Source organism: Patiria miniata, unplaced genomic scaffold, assembly GCF_015706575.1.
Source record: "Patiria miniata isolate m_02_andy unplaced genomic scaffold, ASM1570657v1 HiC_scaffold_17, whole genome shotgun sequence".
In the NCBI taxonomy this organism is placed as follows: Eukaryota; Metazoa; Echinodermata; class Asteroidea; order Valvatida; family Asterinidae; genus Patiria; species Patiria miniata.
Genome location: NW_024037055.1, coordinates 1,760,678 through 1,782,259, shown reverse-complemented (window position 1 = coordinate 1,782,259; position 21,582 = coordinate 1,760,678). Strand labels below are relative to the sequence as shown.

The 21,582-nt window shown below is 40.7% G+C and overlaps 2 protein-coding genes across 5 annotated transcripts; one reads left to right on the top strand and one right to left on the bottom strand.

The window, feature by feature from the left end:
- The first annotated feature begins 3 nt into the window (after window positions 1-3).
- Window positions 4-6,783, top strand: LOC119723355 (peroxynitrite isomerase THAP4-like). Of its 3 annotated transcripts, none has more exons than XM_038193958.1 (5): window positions 4-300; window positions 571-730; window positions 1,207-1,310; window positions 1,557-1,669; window positions 6,621-6,783. In XM_038193958.1, the coding sequence occupies exons 1-5, from the start codon at window positions 132-134 to the stop codon at window positions 6,738-6,740; spliced, it is 666 nt and encodes a 221-aa protein (XP_038049886.1). In that variant the 5' UTR covers window positions 4-131; the 3' UTR covers window positions 6,741-6,783. The 3 variants fall into 3 exon arrangements, with proteins under 3 accessions (XP_038049886.1, XP_038049885.1, XP_038049887.1); XM_038193957.1 differs by lacking the exon at window positions 6,621-6,783 and adding an exon at window positions 1,813-2,933 and having other exon boundaries at window positions 7-300; XM_038193959.1 differs by lacking the exon at window positions 6,621-6,783 and adding an exon at window positions 1,813-2,933 and having other exon boundaries at window positions 191-305.
- Window positions 6,784-8,019: 1,236 nt separating this feature from the next.
- LOC119723354 (gamma-tubulin complex component 3 homolog) lies at window positions 8,020-21,582 on the bottom strand. 2 transcript variants are annotated; one of them, XM_038193955.1, is made up of 25 exons: window positions 21,479-21,582; window positions 20,524-20,662; window positions 20,005-20,053; window positions 19,833-19,894; window positions 19,530-19,597; window positions 18,719-18,796; window positions 18,381-18,528; window positions 18,224-18,275; window positions 17,596-17,786; window positions 16,896-17,014; window positions 16,535-16,660; window positions 15,929-15,997; window positions 15,441-15,573; window positions 14,799-14,965; window positions 14,273-14,383; window positions 13,854-13,965; window positions 13,369-13,496; window positions 12,920-12,984; window positions 12,454-12,589; window positions 11,872-12,076; window positions 11,219-11,307; window positions 10,826-10,957; window positions 10,196-10,336; window positions 9,483-9,602; window positions 8,020-8,893 (listed from the first exon to the last, which is right to left on the bottom strand). In XM_038193955.1, exons 2-25 carry the CDS (start codon window positions 20,603-20,605, stop codon window positions 8,738-8,740), a joined length of 2,739 nt encoding a protein of 912 aa, XP_038049883.1. In that variant the 5' UTR covers window positions 20,606-20,662; window positions 21,479-21,582; the 3' UTR covers window positions 8,020-8,737. The 2 variants fall into 2 exon arrangements, with proteins under 2 accessions (XP_038049883.1, XP_038049884.1); XM_038193956.1 differs by having other exon boundaries at window positions 21,453-21,544.

The window sequence follows — 21,582 nt, the reverse complement described above, 5'->3', positions numbered from 1 at the left end:
CAACTTGAACTTCAACACCTGTTGCACTTTACTCACATGCTCTGATGCTCCGACTATGGCGTTCTGATTAGGATTCTTGGACATAAATACACGAATATCGTTTAATTATTGTCTCTCTCTAGCAGTTAACAATGTTTCGCACAATTTGTACATTTGCGAGATTTGTTCGCATTCCCACGTCCACTTTATTAAGGCAGGGTGGTGTAAAATGCTGGTCTATAGGGGGCGCTAGCTCATTCACGAGGGGGTTTTGCGACAAGAATCACGGAGGAATTCCTCCATGCAAGAATCAAGGACAAGGTACGGTGCGTGCCAGAAACGTTTTCTTGTTTACGAAAATGATTTTTTCCCGAGGTTTTGGACCTTTTATACCTTTCAGATATGAATTATATTCAGTTTTTTTTATGGGCACTTTACCGAAAGTTTCCTTTTTCTTTTTGGGGGGGGGGGGGGGGGGGGGGGGAGTTGAGGGATATGGGGGGGGGGGGAATAGACTGCTAGAGGACCAGCTTTCCCCTGAGAAACTGAAACCTCTCAATCTTATTCTTATCTCGTTCTTTTTTCTTACAGCTAAAATGGTGGAAGTGCATGAAGGAGTGCGACCTTTGACCTGGCTTCTGGGCCAATGGGAGTCCATCGAAGCCAAAGGATCGTACCCCAACACAAACTCCTTCAACTACACAGAGACCCTGAAGGTCACTCACTTGGGACAGCCAGTTCTGAATTTCTAGTGAGTTAAGAGTTGGGGGTGTGTGTGTGGTGGGGGAGGGGGGGCATTTTTTTTGCTACGTATATATATAGCAATGCTCCATCTCTGAACTTTCAAAATTTCTACCATTCATGTTGATGTGGTCTTCATTCCCCCCCCCCCCCCACCCTCATATTTCTTTGGAAAGACATACTATATGCCACTGGAAAGGTCTTGGATAAACTTGTAATTATTTAAGTACAGATCTGACCATACAGTGCTCAGTTTTGGGACTGGGGGAAGGTCTCCAACCAGGATTTCGAACGCGTTGAAAGTCCAGAGATTATGAAGGGAGCTTGGCTATGTATGCAGGCACATTTATAGTTCGGGGGGGGGGGGGGGGTTGCTAAGATAAAATTCAGGGGATTGATGACATTCTTAATTGTTTTTTACATAATTATTAGAAAAACTTGGCTTAAATTTCTTTCTTAAATCCATTCGTATATCTTTGTTTTCAGCTCTGAGACTTGGCTGGAGGGCCTTCCATTTCACGATGAGACCGGCTTTATCAAAATGAAGCAGGGCACCAGCAGGGTGGCTTACATCTGTGCCCAGAATATCGGTGAGAACCCCCCCCCCCTTCCCTTGAATAAGCCCCTCCCCAACCCAACCCAAAGATAAAATTGTATGAGCCCTGTGCATGAACTGCAGAGATGATACTATGAGAACCAATGGACATATTGAGTGGGCATGGGCGTTGCAAGACCAATTCGAATGACAAGAAATTTGCCAATGGACTAGATTTGTTCAGGTCATTACCCATAGTTGGACACCATGTGACTATAATGGGGCATCTGAATATTTTCAGGGTTGGTTGAGATAGAGGAAGGGGAGTTGGATGGAACTTCCATTGAGTTCATCCCGGAGGAGCCCTCGGTCTTGAGAACAAGCTTTGGAACCAAGGCACTTGGTGCAACCGCAGTAAGCATGTTTTGTTATTTTCTCTCAAGCAGTTTTGGTAGGTGCATTCCTAGATCTGCTCAAAATCCATCACTGTGCCCATAAATATAATACTAGATTGGTTGAACAAGTCTTGCCTACTCTGTTTTTTTTTCTGGTTGCAGCTTAAAAGGACATTTCGTCTGGACTCAGAGGGCATTTTGGAGCAGATTGTCTACATGTCAACTTTTAAGGTGCCGATGACAAAGCACTTGCACGTCAAGTACAAGAAAAGGGACACCGCAAATTTGTAATCGCCATTTTTCAGAACACTGCCGAAGTTCTAAGTTAGACTGGATTTGATTCATCTTTTTGTCTTGAACCAAGACTATTGCCCTTGAGTGATTGCTCATGGGGCTTTTCCAAAACCTCATTTTTGGCCCAGATTTGACTTAAACTTTTCAGCCTCTTAGTTTTGGAACTTGAAGTGACGTGAAGTTTTTGAAGATTCATATGAAAAATCATTGAAATCAGTAATTTTCAATCAATGAAGTTAGGGGCAGTCTATCTTGATTTAATGTCTCTGTGCCTTTGCATTGCTTAATAAATATGTGATTTTTCCAAGGAGAATTTCAGAGTCGCTATTATGGCACTTTTGCCAAAGTTTGAGAATACCATGTAGGGTCATTCAATATACAAATGCTAGTCTGGCACCCTAGCCAACTCAGGTGAGCTCCCTTTAGCAATGAACCTGCAAGGCCCTCGTGGGTGGCTGTCCAATATGGCTTCAGTTTAAAATTCTCTGCAGAAACATTAGCAATACTACAGCTTTATTTGCAAAGTAGCTTATTCCAGAAAAATATCTATAATTATTTTGACCTTAAAAAATGAAAAGAAAAACAAATTGCATAATTTTGTTTTGTTTTAGCAACTACAAGAAGTGGTTTGATCTTGATCTTAATCAGTACTGAACCTAAAAATAAAAACACCTAACATTTCAACAGATAGAGGGTGGAGTATACAATCAAGCAACTGAATTGTGATTTTGGACCACCCAATTTAAGTGAATATTAAATGTGCATCCATTTTATCTTATGCAAATCGTTTACCCTTTGCACAAAAATGCTTTTAAAAAGCACTCCAATACTGAAATTGACATCGGAAGAAACTTGTATATTTTTGTGATTTGCTTTTACATAAATATTAAATATATTTTAAATTTGGACTTAATTTCATATTAGGCAGATTTTCTATGTGTGATGTATAAAAATGCTTGAATAACAGAATAATACTATCCAGCTTGAAATGTGATGTTCCCTTTGCCCATATTCCCCGAATTTGTTGTTCCCTTAGAGACCCTACCAATTGGGTCCTATTTGCACTTTCCGGACGTCACCTTTCCCATATAGATCTACCGCCTGGTGAGTGGTGAGCTCAAGGGAGCCCCTGCCAAATACTGAGTGGCCCGACCCGATGCCGGTACTTGCACCTTTATAAGGACCCTGTGCACTATTTGTGCGACAATTGGCGAGCCATTCCACTGAAGGCACTGTTGGCGTATCATGGTATCCAACCTCGACTTTCGTCGACCACGATCACAGATCATTGGAGGGAAAAAAATCAATGTTATGTAAATTAATCTAACTTAAAAAAAATATTACAAATTTTAACAAAAAACAATATTGGTTTTTACTACTGAAAAAAAAAAGCCGAGGAACGATATCGGCATAATTATCAACAGTAAAGTACACGAAAATAGGTTACTTTGTTTCCACAGCGATGGCGGTTTCTTCTGATTTTGACCCGCAAATTCAAAATGTACTCTATCGCGGCATCAGAAATTTCGCTCTTTTTTCGCGTTGCCGGTAGGCCTACACCCTCTCATGGTAATTTAGTTCATTGGTAATTGAACATGCTGAAAGGTATGAAATAAAAAGAATGAAAATGTCACGTCTAGCTGTTGGTAAATTTTAATAAATTTTATCTTGCAAATTAAAATATCCCCTCACTAGTCACCACGCGTCTGTCATATACCGTCTATCTTGGAACATTTATCTTTGAGCAATGGTGTCATTGGACGTTCAGTATCATGTTTCCTTTATTTCACAGCTGCGAAGAACGGTAATTCCACTGCGAAATTTAAAAAAAAATTGTACGGAATAAAAATAAGGACTCGCGTCCTGAAAAAAAAACATAGTACGGCATACTTCAATTATTGAATTTTGACTTTGGGAGGTTCACCATCCTGAAATGCAACAAAACTTCTCATTTTACAGAAACGAGCGGTCCGATTAATATATGTCATGCCTCCCTCCACGGTTATCCGATCGGGAAATGTGACAATTATTAAAGTACCGCGATAATGACGGCGTCCCGGCCGGTCCCGTCCTACCCCCCCCCCCTTACATCTCTTGCAGGCCGAGGTCACTGTCATCTGAGGGCGGGTCTTTATTGTTCCTCTTAAATTATAATTATGCATTATATATGAGGTATTTCAGTTTCGTTGTTAATGTATTTTTCCGGTGGCGCATTACGCAAGGTAGGTGAATAAACCACGTTGTTGGTTTCAGCACCAGTTGCCTGTCAACTTGAACTTCAAACACCTGTTTCAGCACTTATCATTTATCAGCACCTGCTGAATTAATGTACCTAGCTCTATGGGAATCCGAGACACAAATACACGAATTTCGTTTCGAATATAGTCTCTTCTCGGGCAGCAATTTCGCACAGGTTGCATATTTGCTCGACTCACATTTTCGTCCAAGGTAGAGTGGTGTAAAATGCTGGACTATAGAGGGCGCTAGCTCATTCGCCGGCACGGTACGGGTTTGGCGAAAACAAGAACCAAGCAAGGGCAAGGTGGGCGAGCTTATTCTAAACTTTGGCCTAACTTTCTCTGTCATGCAAATTTCATGCATAAGACGTGATGTATATTGTGTCGTAAAAATGGCCTATTTAAATTGAGGTTTATCACGGTATTATCAGTTGTGACTTTATCTTATTTTTATCATGTTTTGATTTCGTAAAATTTCAGTTCAGTTGAGGGTGTTTCACCTTTTGCAGGGGGGGGGGGGGGGTTAGGGATGAGAAACTAGAGGACTAGTGTCCCCCGGAGAAACTGAAACTCTCAATACTATTCTTATCTCTTTCTCTTATTTTTACAGCTAAAATGGTGGAAGTGCATGAAGGAGCGCAACCTTTGACCTGGCTTCTGGGCCAATGGGAGTCCATTGAAGCCAAAGGATCGTACCCCAACACAAACTCCTTCAACTACACAGAGACCCTGAAGGTCACTCACTTGGGACAGCCAGTTCTGAATTTCTAGTGAGTTGAGAAGGGTTAAATGGGGGGTGGGGTGGGGGGGGGTGGGGATAGGTTGTAGCATGGGAAATGTGGGTACCATTTCAACTTCAAATTTGAATTGTTATTCTGCCTTCTTTTCTGTTTTCGATATGACTTTTTGTAAGCTCCTACTTTCCTATAAACAAAAAAAAATTACTTATATTTCATATTTTAAACTACAAAAGTTATAATTTTGAATTAATGTACCTATTTTGTGAGTAGGTCACCATGGTGGGGGTTGCTAAGACAGAATTCAGGGGATTGAGGACATTCTTGTGTTTTACATTTTAAGAACAAACGTGGCTTCCATTTGTTTTAAAAATGTATTTATATTTTTTTATTTTCAGCTCCGAGACTTGGATGGGGGATGTTCCGAAACACATCGAGTCCGGCTTCATCAGAATGAAGCCAGGCTCCAGCAGGGTAGCTTACATCTGTGCCCAGAATATCGGTGAGAACATTCCCCCCCCCTTTCAATAAGCCCCACCCCCAACCCGATCCAATGAACAAAAACCCAATTGTATGAGCCTGTGCATGAACTGCAGAGAGTGCACGGTGAGAACAAATGGAGTGAGCCATTTGGGGGGGGGGGAGGTGTAGCACAAAGTCTGTTCTGCTCACCCAGCTGGACACTGATGGTCTAAGTGGACAATATTTGAAACTATTGGGCATTAGGTGGCACTATTTGCCAACACATATTTGTTGACAGCTAAACAATTCTGCCAAAAGGATGATTTTGCTGTCACAAATTGATAGTGGGACGTGTCACACCCCTTGACCAAATCTTGCCCCTCCCCAAACCATGCCTCTCCCCCAAACCCACATACGACTGTGCGCACTGGTGTTCACACATGGCATATGATGTGTACGTATTTATTTTAACAAATCTTCAAAACAAACTAAGATCTCAACTTGCCTCCAAAACCCCTCTCCCAATTTGCTCCCCCTTTTTACTATTGGATCTCAACTTACTCCAAGATTAAAAACAAAAGGCGAACAAATAAAGAAGAAATAGGTATAAAAGTGATATGGATGTCAGTTTGACCATTTGCAGTTTGACCATTCTTTACCGACAGAATCAATAACATTTTGCATATTTTTTAGGTATGGTTGAAATAGAGGAAGGGGAGCTGAATGGGACTTCAATCGAGTTCACTGAGCACTCAGTCTTGAGAACGAGTTTCGCGAAGGAAAACGGTGCAACCGGAGTAAGCGTTTTTATCTGAAAGCGTTTTTGCCCGACGCATTCTTGGATCCTCCAAAATCACACATTGTGCTGGGACCCAGTGGCACATCCGTTGTACCTGAAACAGAAAATAGATTGTTTGCACGGCAGCCATGTTTGAGGTGTGTGCTTTTGTTCAACAGGGATACGCATGAGTACACCGCTTGAGCATTCATTGCTGATGAATTGACAAAACACACCTCCAAGATGGCTGCTAAATGCAATCCATCTATTGGATATCAAGTCCATATAAATTGGAATGTCAATGAAAGAGGACATTATGTGGGGGAAACTAACAGGCTGTGTCCCAATGACGTGGCTACGGCTTGACATTACACACGAGTCTATGGGACCTGGCTGTAGCCGCTACCATAGACATGTACTGCACTTGTCTTGCCTACTTGGATTTTTTTTTTCTGATTGCAGCTTAAAAGGACTTTCCGTCTGGACTCGGAGGGCATTTTGGAGCAGATTGTCTACATGTCAACTTTGAAGGTGCCGATGACGAAGCACTTGTACGTCAAGTACAAGAAAAAGGAGGCCTAGAATTTGAAATCACCATTTGTGGGTTATAAAAAGAACTGCTAAACGACCAGACAAGTTGCCGAAGTCTTGTTTTGTTGTCAGCTTTGGCTTCAGACTTTAGCATCCTTACTTTGGGGAGTCTGGCTTCATGTTCTGCTACAATAATATCCAATCCTGTAAAATGAGGCCACAGTTTGAGATCACTACTGTTTGGTTTCACACTTACAAGTTATCTTATTGAAAATCTGGGATAATTTGTGCACAAGTTATCCGCAAATGACACATTGTATGAGGATTTAGTTGAAGGATTCTGAACAACTTCCCTAGAATCTCCCTGCGGTGAATTTGCCAGGATTGTTGACAGCCTGGTAACTTGATTGCCACTGATAGCTAATACTAGGTGGACCTGTGGGCTCTAAACACAAACAAGAGGGGCTACTTTATTTCCACTTGCGAGATGTATGTGGACTTGACACACCATGTGCGTGGCCTGGTTCGCATGCTTATTGCGCCAAGTAAGCATGACTAGATTTATTCTGAATATGCACAAACCAATAGCGTCTTCGCACCGAAGTTCTCCCTTTCTTACCGTTGAGGGGGTACTTGTGCACGGAGCCCATTGCAGATTTACTTTCCTGCAACTCGTTAAGTTGCTAAAAATGTACCCACTGAGTCAATACTTGAATAAGAAAAATTATGTGAACATGTATTCAGCGGCAAGCCAGCAAGCATTGTCCGAAGTTTGGCATTGACCCTAACCGCCCTGAATCCTCCAAAATCCTTTCTGCAAATTGGAGGATTTTGCAGGATTGAGGTTACATGGCAAAAGTGGGTTGCTGATTTCGGAGTACGCACTGTGTCAAGGTCTTGGGCCGGACCTTGTGTTGTTTATGCTCGGTCGTGCATAAATTTAGCCCTTGATTATACCTGACATCCTCCGCACTGCTCCAGGATGTCACTGCCTCTGCCTCAGCCTATTGACAGTCATAGCTGGAGGATTTTGCAGGATTCAGGCAGTGAGCACCCCTTCATGGACCATATTCAAGAAATAGCGGAGGAATTTGCAGGATTGAGGCTATATGCTATTTTTCCATGAGGCCAATTGGAGGATTTTGCAGGATTGAGGCTACATCCTAGCAAAAAGGCCTAGGGAGTTAGGGTTAAAGAATGAAAAACAGTATTGAAATACATTTCTTTTTGATGAAATTTCCATAGTGATTATAAAAGAAAGCATGCAAAAATGTATACTCAGGAAAATATATGTATGTTGATAATAAAAAGTCAAAACAAAACACAAATCATTGTTTTAATTGGCAAACAGCTTTTTTTGTTTTATTTACAATATTTGATCTTATACAGTACTGAGCCTAAATAAAGGAATAATTCCACAGAAATATGGAATTATCCCTTCTTCACTATGCTTCCATTCTTTTTTATGCGATCTAAAGTACAAAAAAATGCTTTTTAAAAAAGCAATCCCAAACTGAAATCCACATTGGAAGAAACTTCTATATTTTTATAACTATATGTTGCATAGATATTAGATATCTTTCAGTTTAATGTCATTTGGTTCCCTTTTGGTATAGGACACAGCCATTCAGCAGATCTTCTGTGTGACACATAAAACTGCTTCCGATTTTATCCAGCTTGAAGTGTGATGTGCTGTGTTGTTAAACTCGGTGTCTCAAATAGCATTTACATGTACCTTTAGTACCTCAATCCCTGTACTGTCGGGCATGCAACTGGGAATTGATAAAAAAAAATAATTCCAAAATGCACAAGACTTTGTACAGCATTTTCAATTTGTAATGGCATTCATGAGAAGTAAAAAACAAGGAAATTAGGGGATCCGAGGAAAAGTTGCATGCCCATGTACAAAGACCTACTTGCATCTCAACCTTGCCCTGCAGATGAAATTATTCACCCCTGCAGGGGCAATTATTCACCTGTTGCAAAGTGAACCCCACTTACTACCTGTCTTGACGCCCTTCTCTCAATGTTTATCTCTCTACGCCTTCTCAGAAGACTTTCTTGGTGCGGCTGTAGGCCATTGGGCTTCTCAGCATGGGCTCTTTGGCCTTGTAGACTTCATTGAAGTCCAGTCTGACCGCCAGGAGTCGCAGGCTGTCGTCAGAGTGACCGGTCAGCATCACTAAGAATCGCTGCACCATGTCCTGCACAAAAACAAAGACAAATACATTAAATATCTACCACAATGTTTTAATAACCATTAACACCTTTAGCACATTGTATTTATTTCCATACAAATCCATAAAAACCATGGTGTGCAGTTTTGGGCAGTACAGGAGTAGTAGGGAGGGCGGTTTGGGCATGTACAGGGACTATACTATGTATAGGTTTAAGAACAAATGTGGCTTTAAGGAATATCAAGGGCCAACGATGCGCATGTTTGAAGCTAGTCCAAAAATTTAGGGCTCTCGCAGAAAGAGTGTGTATTGAGAGCTCAAATACTGTTAACATTCCACACAAGAAAACAGTCTGCTACTTAAGTCCAACACTTCTTCGGTATTGCTCGTAGGAGAATCGCACAGAAGGAGAATCTGGTATCTACAAAAGTCGGTCACAAGTGCTTGCACAGGGGATGAACAATGTGAAATGAATGCTTTTGTCACGGTTCAGTTGAATCGCTAGTGACTTGACATGAGACCGGAGGACTTGTGATGGACTTGTGATGGATGTGATTACACCACTCGTGAGTGGTATTTTTTTTTCTTCACAAGTTAAATTTTGCTTTCACAGTACCTGGTAAGATTTCCTGAGGACTTTGAGCTGGGCTCGGCTGGTTGGGATGAACTCCCGAAGGAACTTGGCCTTCCGTCTCTTCTGCTCCTGCTCTGTCTGAGCCGTCACGCCCCACTCACCCTTTGGAGAGCATTAGAAATGACAAGAACATCATTAAGTCTTGGAATAGACCAGGAATTTAAATTAACACAAGTCGTGGGTTACTCCAAAGAGGGTGTAAGTAAAGTGAAATCATGAGTCAATGTGACCCATCAGGCTGACATTATAGCCGGTTTCAGTGGTATGAAAAGACCAAGAATATTTCTACTCCCCCTGGTAACATTTCAGCTAATGCCGGTACCCATCTATACTCCTGGGCGGAGAGAGGCAAGTGGGAGTAAAGTGACTTGCCCAAGGACATCACATGTGGTCAGAGGCTGGATCGAACCCCTGACTCTCGGATCTAAGCCATGAGCACCAACCACTAGGCCACACTCCCCCACACGATGGTTTATTGCGTCTGATTCCAGGAATGAACTCAAAATTTCAGTAGCACGAAAAGGGAAACCTCAACATCCACTTGAGTACATCATCGGGGAGGGCAACTACCACTACTTCTACTAGTAGCAGTTGCGAGGTGCTGGCACTTTCATAAAAAAAACGACCCCAAATGACTGTTTTTATGAGAAGAGTTTACCCCCTGTTCCAACCCCCTCAGGATACCCACTACCCACCTGTTCTGTCCTGTCTTGAACAGCCTGCTTGTCGGCCTCTCTCAGTCTCAGCTCCTCACAGCTGTCACTGTACAGAGACTCCTGCACTCCTTGGTACTGGATGATCAGGTCAAAGATAGTCCTCAGCTGAGTCAGTAAAGGCTGGTAAAGAAGTAGGGTTGGAGATCTTTAGGCATTTGTATCGTAAATGGGCTACAATCGGCTGCAGATTTAAAATTCGTGAGTGGGACATTGGAGGGTAGAACTAAGCAAGATATTTGGTTGTTTTACCCCTGTACATTCCTGAGGCCGTAATAATCAAGTGTACAAAATATGGAGAAGATCTGTGTACTTTAGAAATCACAGGAGTCATCGTAAATCAGGAAAGAATTTCTGCTATGAATTGACAGGACATTAATTATCATGTGCATGGATTTACCCTAATGTCAAGAAGTCTTCAATTCTTGGTGAACACAATCTTTAACAACGGGGTGGGAATGTACATGGGAAAAAGAGGACAAACAACTTGTGCTCTCAAAATTGGTCACGAGTCGCCATCTAACTGTTCAAACATGGAGTCTACAGCTAACTTCACCGAAAGCATAACCTTGTGATGGACAAATAACGCAATTGAAACTTGGGAGACGCTACCTGTGACTCCTCATTGAGCAGCGAGCCTTTGATGATGGCATCTAAGAAGACTTCATGGGCTGCAATGATGTGGTCCATGTCTTCTGCCTCCGTCACTTTCTTCCACAGTTCATCCCAGGAGCATGCCATCACCTTCGAAAGACCAAACAAACAAGTTGATTAACCACGATATCAGTATTCTGGCACTAATCTCATGAGCCATACCAAGTATCATACCATCTCAAGTATCCAACAGTGACTTAAGAAATATACAAATCTGTCAACAGAAAGACTGTCAATACAAAGTTGGGTAGCTCTGGTAGGCAACGAGGGCCCAAGGTTCCAGTCTGAAGTCAAATTTTCACATCAATAGAAATCATGACTTTGAAAGCAGAAAGTAACAATTTTTCTGACCTCAAAATTGATGTAGTACTGCATCTGGTTGACGAAGTGGACCATCTCGGCCGTCAGGATGTGGCATTGGTGGAGGATGGGCGCAAGCTCTGTTGTGAATATCAGCAAAAAAGACACGAGTCAGAGACGTGCACTCACTTGACTCTCTTATGAGCAGTCCAACAGTGCCCTCAACATTAACGCACACAGCCTATGCACAGTGACCCACCTGCGATCGATAGTTTGCAGCGACTGCCCCATTTTGTCCTGCAAGTCTTGAGCCAGTAAGTACTCCATTTAAACTCACTTGACTCTTGCGAGCAATCCAACAGCGCCCTCAACTATCAACGCACACAGCCTATGCACAGTGACCCACCTGCCATCGATTCCAGTTTGCGGGTACTACCCATTTTGTCCTGCAAGTCTTGAGCCAGCACATACTCCATTTAACCTCACTTGACTCTCGCGAGCAATCCAACAGCGCCCTCAACTATTCATGCACACAGCCTATGCACAGTGACTTACCTACGATCGATTCCACTTTGCGGCGACTGCCCAATTTGTCCTGCAAGTCTTGAGCCAGTAGGTACTCCATTTAAACTCACTCGACTCTTGCGAGCAATCCAACAGCGCCCTCAACTATCAACGCACACAGCCTATGCACAGTGACTTACCTGCGATGGATTCCAGTTTGCGGGTGCTGCCCATCTTGTCCCGCCAGACCTGGGCCAGCACGTACTCCATGCGCTTGGCCCGCCAGAGGAAGTTGAAGACGCGCAGGTACAGGATCTTGCACTGCGGGGTGAAGACCGTGCTGATGGGCCCGTCCACGTGGTAGTCCAGACTGAACACATCCCAGCCTGTGTCGCCTGGGGACAGCTGGACAGGTCAAAGGTTAAAGTTCATGACGGTTTGGTATTGAAACTTGAGTGAATATGAGTAATACCTAAATAAAAGATGGTAAAATTGGAAAGGAGTAATTCTACTGTTGTATATTTCTACACTTGTATCAATCTTTACAAAGTTATATCTATACATTTTGAAGATACAAAAAAATGCTCTATTTCACAAAAGAGTGATATTTTTCACACTTGCTTCAGTGCCCTCATAGTGAACAATGAAAGGGATTACATACTTATTACTGAACGAACATCAGTGTAAAAACCTGGTCTTCATCAGTAATCTATAATTAACTTTTTTTTTAGAAAATTGACAGTTTATGAATCTAAGCCACAAATTGTTTTAAATTTTGTTACCTCCAGAAGCCGTACATCCACTCTGTTGAGAATATCCACGTCATCATATTGTGCGTTGGTAGCGCGTACAGCGGTCTCCAACATACCTGTCAGATTGTGCAGGTAGAGTTGGTTGGCCGGCTTGGATAAGTCACTCCTGTATGATACAAACATTCAAAAATAAAGTCATTTCATGACATTTTCTTAAACAAAAAAACCCACATTTTTTAGAAGTCTGTAAATACCACATATGAAATTTTAACATTCTAATGATTGAAATTTCTAAACGTTTTTTTTATATTTCTTGGGGGTGTTTCAATTCCTACCAATGGAAAATTCAAAAGTTTTGAAAGCTACATTATTTTCAACTCCCTAATGGAAAAACCAAGCTTATTTAATCACAAATGAATAACTCAATAAACAAATAGAAAAATATCCACAATTGAAAATTCCATTTTTGGGGGCGTTTCGGGGAAATTGAACTTACTCCAGTAAATCCATGAGATGCTGGATGAAATCTCCCTGACCCAACAGCAGGTACCTCCGCATTGCCTGATGAAATTAAAAGGAAAAAAGGGAAATATCAATGGAAATTAAAAGGATAAGGTAAAATGGAAATTAAGAGAAAGTTGATCAGAAAATGAAATAAATACAAAACAATTAAAAAAAAAATTAGCACAAGTAAATGTATAGGATGAAAATAAAAACAGGAAAAAAAATGGAAAAGGAAGCAATGAAAATTGAAATTGAAATGGAAATGAGACAGAAATGTAATCAGACATGAGGTGGAAATGGAAACAGAAAAGCAAGTGAAACGGAAACGGACATAAAAATGAAATGGAAATTGATGTCAAATGGAATATGAAAGCAATGTGGAAGGATTGAAAATTAAATTAGCAAATGAAACAAAATGAATAGAAAGTCTTAGTTGAATACCTTGAGGTGATCTAGGAACTTGTAGTCAGTGTAGAGCACATGTAGTAGCCTCTTACTGGTATCACGGTAGGCGGAGTCAATGACTTGCTGGAAGGACCCGTCAAGATCCTGCTCCAATAGCATCTCAGCTGAGCACACACAACACAACAACCAAATAGTCAGCATCATGTCCTTGGATATTTGATACAACTGTTATATGCAGGTTCAGTGAATAAGCATTCTCCAAGTATTTTACAGTTACTCTTTGGACAGGTGATGGCACAAAATTATATCACTGGTCACTACAGTGATTTTTTGGCCAAAAAGACTTTCAAAATTTCTCTGATTAGTTTATTGCAATTTGTCCCCATAGCATTTCAAAAACACAATTCGACCATCCAGAAACTTCTCTTCAAAATATGCACTTTTAAAATTGTTTTCTAAAATACTTTTTTTTCTACAGTGTTACAAGAAAATATTTATTGTCAGACTAGGTACATACTTACTGTCTTGATATTTATTTTTGGTCTCCAAATCGCTGTCACCTTTGACCTTAATGGGGCTGTTATCGTGGCAGACTTGATGAAGGAAATTGATGGACTTTCCAATTAGAAGAATCTGTTGAAACAGAAAAACGGCATTAAGTGGAAAGAAATCCATTCTGGCCAAAGAGGGGTACATTTTCCCCAATTCAAATGATAAATAGCTGGGTTGCGAACCCTCCGCAGGCTCGGTGGTCGAATGTTAAGATGTCTGCACTAGAAAGTAGAAATGGTTTGGAGTCCCACCGAAGTAAGCTGGTGAACTATTTCCTTGCAAGCCCTCAGACAACATTGAGTTTATAAAAATATATCAGTGAAGGGCAAACACAATACTGAATTTTCATCTCCCCAATGCAAATTTCATCTTGGCTGTTAGTGCTCACCTTCCTTGCCTGTTGCATGGTAATGAAGGATGGGATCATAGATTTCCGGAGGGAGTACTTGTCATGCCACAGTCGGTCTTCTTTTACCAGGGGGTCAGAGGCAACAAAGTACTAAGAGAATAACAAAATTTTTGATCAAAGTTTTCATCAAAGTTTCAAGTTCAACTTTCAGCAGGGTAGTCTTTAGGATCTAAATTCATGTCAAATTCTTGAGGAGGAAATGAGGCTTCAAATTCCACTTAGTTAAATCAAAAAATTTACAGAAGTTGATGTACGTATTCTTGGCTAAAGCACAATGGCTAGGGTGTACATACAAGTACAAAGAACTCATGTGAATGCGAATAAGAAGTGAATTTGACAACCAAAAAAAAAAAAACCATTCGCAGTAAAATTCATTGGAGTTGGAATGGGTTCAAGTCTTGCAACTTTACAGTGCAAAAAGTTGAGACGTCACAATTCCCATTGGATTTGCATTTGTGCCAATTGTGAACCAGCTTTTACACATTAAAAAAAAAATTCTTTGCACCTCATGAAACTTGTCGTCCAAGTTCCCGTCCTCAATCCAGCGATCCAGCATTGTCTTGATGGGGAAGGCTACCAGTTTCAAGATGTGCTTCATGACGCACTTGACCGACGGGTCGCCATGGAGCGTGTAGGAGTGCACAGCCGAGGCAAGGGCGCCCCCTTTCTTATCTGCAATGACGAGTTGGAAATCACATTCAGTTAGATTTGAATATCTTTCTGTTGATGTGTTTCTTAAACCAATTGGGTGCATGGTGACATTTTGTCCAGATTACTGAAGTAAGGGTATTTTTTTTATTGTAGTCTACAGAAAAACGTTGGTTGGCAAACCCGACAAAAAAACCCAGTCCAGAGCCCTCTTGTGGCATCTTTGGGCCATTCCTCCTTTTGCTCCATACACTCTAGAATGTAGTTAATTTCACTGGAATGTTTGAAGTGAGATGGCAAATTATGTATGCCAAGCACAGAAATCTGCTAAGTGCATAAAATATGTGCTTAGCAAAACAGGTAACCCGGCAAAATACAGTGCAAAGTATATTACGTGTGAATGGCTCCCATCGTATTTAAATTGTTCAAAAAATGTCTCCCATCTAACAACTCAATGAGATCACCCCAGATTTTGTTTACACTGGGAAGACGGTTTCACCTTTACAGCCGTCCACCAGTATGGCTAGGTACTTCATCCTGTGGATAGGGTCATAGGTCCAGACCTTTAACCTTATTAGGGTCAGGTCAGTGCTGGGGTCAACGACCCCTGGATCCTGCTCTTGCTGTTGTTGCTGAAAATAAAATTGAAAAAAAAAATAAAAAAAATAAAAAAAATAGAAAAAATAAAATTGAAAAAAAATAAATAAAAGAATACTCTGCTTCTGAAAATTTCAGAGTACTTCAAATGAGCAGCTTGCTGTCATGCATTGCAGGGGCACTTCAAATCCACCCTGATGAGCATGAATGGTGTGCAGCATCTACAAGATAAATCTTTAACTGGATGCTTACAAACCCACAACAACACAGAACAGTGGGACAGGATTAGCATTGTACATCTCTTGCTATTTTTGAGCTGGGTGCTTTTGATCCACAGGGATACACTTAAAGTGACTTCTGGTGCATTTATTATTACAATATTAATTTTACCTGTGCCTCTAGTACTGCCAGTAAACGATAGTACTCTGTTAGTTCCTGCTGCAAAGCTGCACAAAAACTCTGTGGAAATAAAGACACCAAATTAATAATAATAAAAAACTGAAAGACGTCTTCATCCCAAAACTCCAAATATATTTGTTTAATACTGCACTCAAATTAAGGGTTAACTTTATGGCTCTGCTGACAATGTATTTCTGTTCTTTTGATAACCATTCTGTGCTGACAGCCCATAGGTAACATTTTGGGTAAACACCAAATCTAAGTTCTTTTCCCAACCAGTGGATATTGCCTACCAGTTGCACATTATCTGTTATTTTTAGTGAAGATTCTCCACTCACAGTGAGGTTTGCCTTGAATTTGGCCCACGGTTTTATTTCAAGAACGTTGATTTGAAAAATATAAAAAAATCAGTTGGATTTTTGTCCCAAACCCTCCCAGACTGCTGAACACCTGCTGGGTTGAAGGATTTTGCAAAACTAAATAAAGATCAAGAAAAAGAAGGTGATCCATAAAGATTCCTACAATTTTGGAGAATTCTGGAATATTCCTGGCGATGTGTTTTTGGGGAAATTGGGTTTAAAGGTTAGTTTTCCTTACCTGTCCCACAATGCCCATGACGCTGTCTTGACTACGGGAATCCACGTACTTCCGTACTCTCAGGAACAGCCAGCCCAGCTCAGCCAGCTTGTGGACTAGATCCCTGGTGGGTTTGGAGACACCGGCCTGCAGACAAAGCAAGGACAAAATCCCCATAAACCCCAACATTTGAGATTAGATCCTGTTTTGAACTTGACATACCAGTAACAACATCTGGAGCTGCTAAGCACAAACATTTGATAAGCAGAGAAGTAGCTCTCAGCGGATTCGTACTAAGTACAGTTACGTGAATTAGCAAAGTTCTATTTTCTACAAAGAGGCCCAATGAAATAGCGGCAGTCCGAGTCACAGTTTGACATACCTGGTGGTCGATGCAGAACGCATCTTCTGCCGGATGGTATCTGATGTACTGGCCATCCACGCCTTGGAAGACGTAGATCAGATCCCTTACAAGGGAGGCCTCCGGAACTTCAGCAGCAGCTTAGGGAGAATTAATTCACAAAAGAGAAACATAAAAGCAAAACTTGGCGCAACGTTTGTTACAATCTTTTCTCTTATATTGTACTCTTCCATCACAAGTTCTGAGACAAAAATGCAACGCTGTAATAAATAAGAAAAGCACAGCAGATTTAAAAATACCAAATATAGTATTATGAAAAGTAAAAGTTACTGGGCTTTGTTAATTTGATATAGCCATGCTTTGACTGGATGTGATTGATATGCCAGCTGTACCTACCAGTTACCTCTTTTGTCTGTTGATGGAATTTGACTAGTCACAGTGTTTACACGAATTTGATCTGACTGTTTTTGACTAGTCTGTATACAAATGCATGGCAAGGGAAGTGGAAGAAATTTTGACTGTCTGTGAATGATCACACAATATGAGGGGGTTTTAAACTATCTGCTATGTTTTCCAATTTTTAAAGATGAAGTTCAAAATGAGGAATTCAGCTGATTGCAAATGGCGCTTCTTTATGCGAACACTTTTGAGGAACATCCAAAAATCATCTAAAAAACATTTGGTTAGTTTTAGGATTAGATTTCAGATTCAGGCTACTCACTGTTGTCAGTGGTATCTCCGGCACTCTGAGCAAATGTCACTGCCGGTGTTCGCCTTGCCTGCCCATAGGCTGGTGTAGCTCCATAGGTATGATGCTTTGTACTGTCGCCTATCAGCATGCGGGATAGACGGGTGCTGACTGGCTGCATGTCGCCTGCTGGGGTATACGCGTCACCCGGCATACTGAAGTTACTGAGTGGATAAGATATGATCAATGGCAACATCTCATAAACAAACAATTTCTACTTTAACTGTAATAATGATAATTCGTTTTATTAAAGCATACGTATCCATCAGTACTGGTGCTGAAGGCGTGGGACATCATTATTACCCCTGCTCATCAGGCCAATAAAACATTCCAAATACCATCTCAGCTCCCTGGGGAGTATACACCTCGATGCTGCCATTTCAGCACAAAGCAGCTAAACTCAACCACAATAACCATCTCTGCCCTCACAGGTACCCATTTACTCCTGGGTGGGGAGAAGCAATGAGTGACAAAGTGCCTTGCCCAAGGGCACACGCACCGCAAGCCTAGGCCGGATTTCAACCACAACCTTCAAAACAATCCACAGACCAAGTTCCAGAACCTGCTTGTTATTTTATTTTTTCTTCAAAGTTTGACCTACCTAGTTGATGACACTGTCTGCCCATGGCCAGATATACTACTCAAGGTACTTCCTGTCGTGAAAGAAAAAAAAAGAAACATCTTAAGCAAAGAAATCTGCTAAGTTTTTAGGATTTAATATTAAAAAAAACCCTGTTGTTTCATTTGACCATACCTACCAATTCCACTACTGTGCGATCGTTCATGCATCATGCTCAGAGTCTGTTCTTGGGGCAGGGGCTGGCGACTGCCTGGCCGGGGCTCAAACGGCGTCGAGGTCGCCATTCGGGGCAAGCCTTGGCCAAATATGGACGCTCCCTCAGCCATCTGATAGAAATAGTCATGTGATGTCGAACACAAAAAAAAAAAATAGTTTGAATTGGAATTTAATATTCATTTGCAGTGTACACAGGGGTAGTCAAGTATGTTTAGTTCCCAAAAAATCCCAAGAAATAAAACGTTGAAATATTTAAACAAAAAACAAAAAATGCAACAACAAAAATTGCTTTGTACATACCCTATGCCTAGCAGATTTCCTATCTTCACTGAGTGACATAAGAAGATACATGATGGCCCATCGATTCTTGAGTACAGTCTAAATAAAGAAACAAAATAACGTATAAAAAGTCAAAGAGATGAAAATAAAGAAACAAAATAATGTATAAAAAGTCAATGAGATGAGAAATCAAGTAAGAGCTTTTGTAATAGCTACAAATACATAACATTTTATAAATTTAGTTCTCTTTATGTTTTGTTTCTGCATTTTTTAAAATATATACAATTTTCATTGTAACTTTCTTTGTGTTCTTTTGTTAAATTTTGTTTATGACTGTGAAAAAAGTTCTAAAACTTGACAACATAGAAAATAAGACCGGGCTAGCGTAGTAAGCTGGTTCCAGAGTTTGCAAAATTCTGTTCATTCTATTCCACTGATTCAAAATGGCTATTCACTGGAAGTCTTTACATGTACCTTGTCTACACAGTGGACTGGATTTAACCAATTCATTGACATTACGATAGCACTGCCCAACTCACAAGGGGGAGTCAGTCAGTCAGTCCGTCGGGGAGTCAGTCAGTCAGTCAAGTAGGTGCAAAGAGGACACTGGGCCGGCCCACTGGGGCAAAAGTTTGAACTACATGTATAGACCTTTATCATGCTGCCACCATTTTAGTCATGTTCCCTGTATCCAATAATAGTACTGGATGATAATGTTTTTGTACAAAAAGGAACCAGACCATTTTTCCTTCTAGGGTCGCTTTGGTTACGTTGATATGAATGGGAAAAAAATCAAGATGGCCTCAACATGATAATGGTCTATTCTCCTTACTTGAGACTGTAATTTCCGGTAGAGTTCTGCAAACCTGGCAGCGTCCGACTCCCTGCCTTGTCTGGCCACTAAGACAAAATACAAACAAACGAAAAAAAATAACAACACAAATGCACTTTTTTTTCTTGTAATGAGTACCGGTAGTTGGTATCAACAGAAGTGACATCTATTAAAATATACATGTTGTTACAGCATTCCTGGTAACTGGATGTTCACATTCATATTAGGATTGCACTTTTTAGAATTACATGTATATTCAGGAAAAAACTACGGGAAAGGACATTGGAAAATGTGTCTGCTTACATTTTCGTTGGATCCGCTGCGACACTTGAAATTCATCTCCTTCAACAGAAGGTGTAAAATTGCTAGAAAAGAAAAAAAAATCATCATATTTTTACAACAAAAACAGTAAATTAAACAGTAACAGAAAACTCAGTAAATTAAACTTTAATCAAAGAGACCATTTTCTACCCACCTGCTGATTACTCTGAGAGCATACTGATACTGTGAAGTAACATCTGCATCTAAAACACGAGAAAAGTGGACACAAATTAAATTCGTATTAAAGCTTAATGTTTCTCATTAAATGCAAAAATACAAAACCAATTGCAACAACAGCAGAACAAGGACAAATCTATCTAATTTCTCACGTTTATCTAACTACCTGCACCAGCCCTGTGAACATCTATTTCAATTCAACAGCACAAGTATTCTTTTGCTGGGAGGGACATTCAAGCGCATGGCTGACGATGGCTGATGATGTCTGACGTACATGTGACAACGCTATGGGTCTCTACACATTCATTATAAAATCATGTGCGTACTTTGCACGGACTATACATGCATTAACCAGTACGCAAATGCAGAGTTCCCCCTCACATTGCGACAATCGGAAACTTGTGGCATCAAAGCGTCATTAATTGTTTATGTACCAGGTCCATAATCTGAATAGGTCAGTTGAGATGAGAGATGCACAAATATTGCCAATCTTTACCTTTGGGTTTAGCCAGCATATGCCTGACTAGCTGAAGCAGCAATGCCTGGGGGTCACTTGGGCCTGAGGCGCCAGATGCCATGGTGAAAAGCCGTGTCTAGCTTTCTCAAAATCAAGCTTTCATTTGGAAAATCTTTATCTGTATTCAGATGAATATGATAGTTAGAAACTCGAACTATGCAGACATAATAAGTTATGAAGAAAATGAAAACAAATTTGGGCCGAATCTTTGAGAATGCAGTGTTCGAATGTCACTTTGTTGATTGTGTACAAACTTTAATGTCATAAGGAGTCATAAGCATTTTCAAATAATTATTTAATAAAATATTTTTTTCTGGGAACCAGACTAGCTTCCCTACCATTAGCGGTGCCGCAATGCAGCAATGTAAGTGTGTCCATTCGTCTGCTCTTTACCGGAAAATCAGGTAAGAAAGTCGCATTTTGCTAAAAGCTGTGAAAACATGTACCTGTATAGACCTGTAAACATGGCGTCAATAACAACACCATGTTTCACATTCGCGTAAAAACACTCGAAATATATCCGCGACTTGTTATTTTTTGTGAATGGTAGGCTAAGTCATAAGTAGAAATATATCCGCGACTCGTCAGCTTGTTATTTTTTCGTGGATGGTAAGTATAAACTATAATATAAAAAATTAATTTGACGAAACGACCTAACTAAAAGCTTAACACCACGTTATAAAATCAATACAAAGTATTATATTCAACAAGCCATGAAAGTGTCGGAATTAGACGTCTTTCCATATGTTGCGCACAAAGGTAAACACTGAGGGATCAACACTAAACAGGGTAATGTACAAACAGACCAAAAAGTAAAACGAACTCTGAACTGAATTACTCCAAAGACAGAAATATTGTACCACACTTTTTCACTGTATAAATATTTAAAACAAAATATAGAAGGATACAGCTTGAATTCGGTAGAAATAATCACCAGCAATTTGTGCTCGACAAGCTCAATTCTCCCGCGCAGGGTCTATTTGTACGTACGTGTGTACGTACGTGTGCGCGCCCTCTCTCGTCGCACAACCTGCATGC

Coding starts and splice junctions, on each gene's coding strand:
- LOC119723354 (XM_038193955.1), bottom strand. CDS start 20,605: ATGGCATCTGGCGCCTCAGGCCCAAGTGACCCCCAGGCATTGCTGCTT. Junction 13,497..13,853: donor CAAAAATAAATATCAAGACA/GTAAGTATGTAC, acceptor GTGTGTGCTCAG/CTGAGATGCTATTGGAGCAG. Junction 10,337..10,825: donor TGCTCAATGAGGAGTCACAG/GTAGCGTCTCCC, acceptor CTTCTTTACCAG/CCTTTACTGACTCAGCTGAG.
- LOC119723355 (XM_038193957.1), top strand. CDS start 132: ATGTTTCGCACAATTTGTACATTTGCGAGATTTGTTCGCATTCCCACG. Junction 301..570: donor ATGCAAGAATCAAGGACAAG/GTACGGTGCGTG, acceptor TTTTTCTTACAG/CTAAAATGGTGGAAGTGCAT. Junction 731..1,206: donor CAGCCAGTTCTGAATTTCTA/GTGAGTTAAGAG, acceptor CTTTGTTTTCAG/CTCTGAGACTTGGCTGGAGG.